This window comes from Mastomys coucha, unplaced genomic scaffold, assembly GCF_008632895.1.
Source record: "Mastomys coucha isolate ucsf_1 unplaced genomic scaffold, UCSF_Mcou_1 pScaffold21, whole genome shotgun sequence".
Classification (NCBI taxonomy): domain Eukaryota; kingdom Metazoa; phylum Chordata; class Mammalia; order Rodentia; family Muridae; genus Mastomys; species Mastomys coucha.
The window spans coordinates 132,778,578-132,781,665 of NW_022196904.1; the positions used below are offsets into that span (position 1 = coordinate 132,778,578).

At 57.9% G+C, this 3,088-nt stretch overlaps 1 protein-coding gene across 2 annotated transcripts; it reads right to left on the reverse strand.

Moving 5' to 3' along the window:
• Positions 1 to 1,056: 1,056 nt before the first annotated feature.
• On the reverse strand, positions 1,057 to 2,278 carry Phlda2 (pleckstrin homology like domain family A member 2). Of its 2 annotated transcripts, none has more exons than XM_031384681.1 (2): positions 1,533 to 2,278; positions 1,057 to 1,329 (listed from the first exon to the last, which is right to left on the reverse strand). In XM_031384681.1, coding segments are annotated over exons 1-2 (405 nt in total). In that variant the 5' UTR covers positions 1,937 to 2,278; the 3' UTR covers positions 1,057 to 1,328. The 2 variants fall into 2 exon arrangements, with proteins under 2 accessions (XP_031240541.1, XP_031240540.1); XM_031384680.1 differs by having other exon boundaries at positions 1,080 to 1,329; positions 1,488 to 2,278.
• Positions 2,279 to 3,088: the final 810 nt, after the last annotated feature.

Sequence of the window (3,088 nt, forward strand, 5' to 3'; positions counted from 1 at the left end):
GAAGAAAGAGAGAGAGAGAGAGAGAGAGAGAGAGAGAGAGAGAGAGAGAGAGAAAAGAAGCCCCTGCCTCGTTTGCTCTAACAGACAATACCTTGTAAGAAAAAGCAACTCTAGTATAAACCCTTCCTTCCTAAAGAGAAAAGGGGGATTCTCCCTCTCCTGGTGCCGGCTTCCAAGGCCAACCTGGAAGGCATGTGGCACGCCCATCTTCACCCCCATCTTCATGGCATTCCCATAGCCAGAGAGACCCAGGAAGGATAATACCTGCTCTGGCAGGGACTCGGTGTCTGTCACTCTGCCTTTTGGGGCTTGTCCTCCAGTAAAACCTTGGAGAAAGAGATTTACTTCTGTCCTAGGCCCTACCACCTGGCTGGCTGGCTGCCTGCCTGCCTGCCTGCCCACCTGACAGAGACTTTGAGCCCCTTAACAGGAACACAGCCTGGTGGAGGAGTCAGAGTTGATACCTGGCAGGCGACCCGAGAAGTAGGCTAGAGGTATGGGGAGCTCTCGGGCTGCTCCACACCAGGGCCACAGCTCTGGGCCTCACTGTTCCATCATTGGCGACAGCCAGGCCTGCTTCCCATCTGTGACAAAAGGTGTACACAGTGTGCTTTCCCTGGGCTCTGGACAGGAGGGCTGTCTCAAGCCACCGTGGTTCAGGCATGGGGGTTGTCAATGAGTAAACAATCAATAGTCCTTTGAATTCACTGCTGGACAGACGGTATGTGGGTGGGAGGGGACAATGAGGGCACCCACCCTAGTGAACAGAGCAACCTCTCAGATGTCCAGGAGGTGCTAACTGGTGAGTGAACTCTGAGCAATCCCGGCCACCAGCAGTATCCTTTCAAGACACACCCAAACGCAAAAGGTAGCCAAACCACACCCAGAGTACTTCCTGACCTGGCGAGGCATGAGCCCCACTGGCAGATGACAGTTCATTCAAAGGCGCTTTGAATGGTTCCTGGGACGTGGAGAAGGAATAACACCCGATAGGAGTCCCTTTCCACTCCCACCCTTCCACATGCCCCAGCAGGAACTACACGGACCACACAGTTGTTTAAAAAAAGAGAAATGGCATTGTTTATTTGGAATGAAAATATGGTATAAAAAAATATTAACACGGAATGGTGGGTTGGAAGCAGGTAACCAATATAAATATACAGTCCAATAAGTTAGAGCACCCGCACAGCGGGGCAAGGCTCAGCAAGCACGGGAATATCTTCGGTGAAGAGCAGCGGCGGCGTCACCCGGGGCATCCCCTGGGCTCCTGGGCTCCTGTCTGATACGGCAGCGTGGGCTGGTTCCCGGCTCAACTGGTCCCGTGCGTTTCTGTAGAGAGAAGACTGAGTCAGGAGCTGCCCGGGTGGGCCGAGCAGCTCCTGCCATGCGTCCCAGGTCCCACTCCAAAGGGTTTTCAAAGACGTAGGATTCCCGCCCCCCGTGGCTTTTAAAACCGAAGTTTTCTCCACCGGGAGGCATCCACTCACCCCCATGCCCGGTACTCGGACGCCGCGTACGTGGGCGGTACTCACCACCGACCCGGAGAGCTCGGATCTCCAGGCTCGGATGCAGAGCGCAGATACCGGCAGCGGCGAAACTCTTGCAGCGCCTGACGGTTCTGGAACTCGATCAGCGCCATGGTGATGGCCGCGTTCCAGCAGCTCTCGACCGTGCAGCGGAAGTCGATCTCCTTGTAGTAGTTGGTGACGATGGTGAAGTACACGTACTTGGAGGTGTGCTCCACGCAGTCCACCTTGAGGATGGAGTGGAAAAACAGCTCCTTGGCGGGGCTGGTTTTCCCGGAGAAGAGGCGCAGGCGGTCGGCGGTGAGCACGCAGCGCTTCTTCTTCCAGACCTGGAACAGGCTGTGGCTTCTCTTCTCCAGCTCGCCCTCGCAAAGGATCTCGTCGGAGGTCTTCACGGTTTTCGAAGCCATTTCGAAAGGTTGCACCAAACGCGCTCGCTCTGCTGCGGACCACGGCCGCGGCGTGGTCTTTATAAGGTCTCCGCCCCTCGGCCCAGACACGCCCCGGACTCGGGCATTCTCCTACCCAGGCAGGCTCTCGGAGCTGCCCCCCCACCGACCGCCCCAGGCTGCCCCTTACCCATTGCTTGAAGCTACCGCTTATCGGAGGAGGGTGGGGGGCGAGAACTGCTCGGCGCCTCTCTGACGGGAGCCCCGAGCCTTCCCTCCAGCCCCAACGTCCCAGCTGCCAGGTGGAGTGACTTGTGGTCCCCTCCCCGCCCGGGCTCCGGCCCTGCCTGCAGAGGAATGCACCTCAGCGGTCCCTGCCCGCTGTGACTCACAGGCCAGGAAACCCCGGGAAGCGCCCCGACCCCTAGACAGAACTACAGCGCTCAGAATCCCACTCACGGGGAGACCGAAGACTCCTGAGCACGAGAGTCGTGAACCCACGGGTTCTTTCCAAGCCCTAGCCACCGTCTCCTCCCACCTTGGGCGAGCATCCAAGGGCCACCCACTAGACTTTCTTGGGAAGTAGCCCTGCCCCAACGGGCTTTATTACCCAAGTTGCTCCCCAGAGTTGTGCCTCGAAATTATCTGAATTTCTTGTCCCTTCTGTAAAATGGGACAATGACCTTTGGTAAGTTAGGCAGTGAAGAAGTGGGAGGAAAAACAGCTCCCTGCAATGCTCAGCCACGTGAAGAGAAAGGCCTGCCTTCTTCCTTGTGTGCCCCAATCTAGGCGACAGACACCTCGGGCTGCGACCACACAACCCCGACATGCTGGAAGCTTACGGGGACGAGGCTAGCAAGGCTAACTTGGGGAATGCGGGGACCACGGGGCTAGCAAGGCTAACTTGGGGAATGCGGGGACCGACCTAAGGGCCAGGGGCGGCGGGGGCGGCTGAGTCATCGCCTTTCAGTGCACGATTTTATTTACCCTCTGTCTTTAAAGGTTTAATAGTAGCAGGAAGCAGACGCTGCTCCTCCAGGGTTCCCAGGGATGGGGGAGGGACTGGCCGAGGGACCCCAGGAGTCCCCTGCTATGGTGGGGTAGGAGCAGGGGTGCTGGGGTGGGATAGGGGACAGAGGCACTGCAAGGAAACCCTCAGCCCCACCGCCACTT

Coding starts and splice junctions, on each gene's coding strand:
- Phlda2 (XM_031384680.1), bottom strand. CDS start 1,936: ATGGCTTCGAAAACCGTGAAGACCTCCGACGAGATCCTTTGCGAGGGC.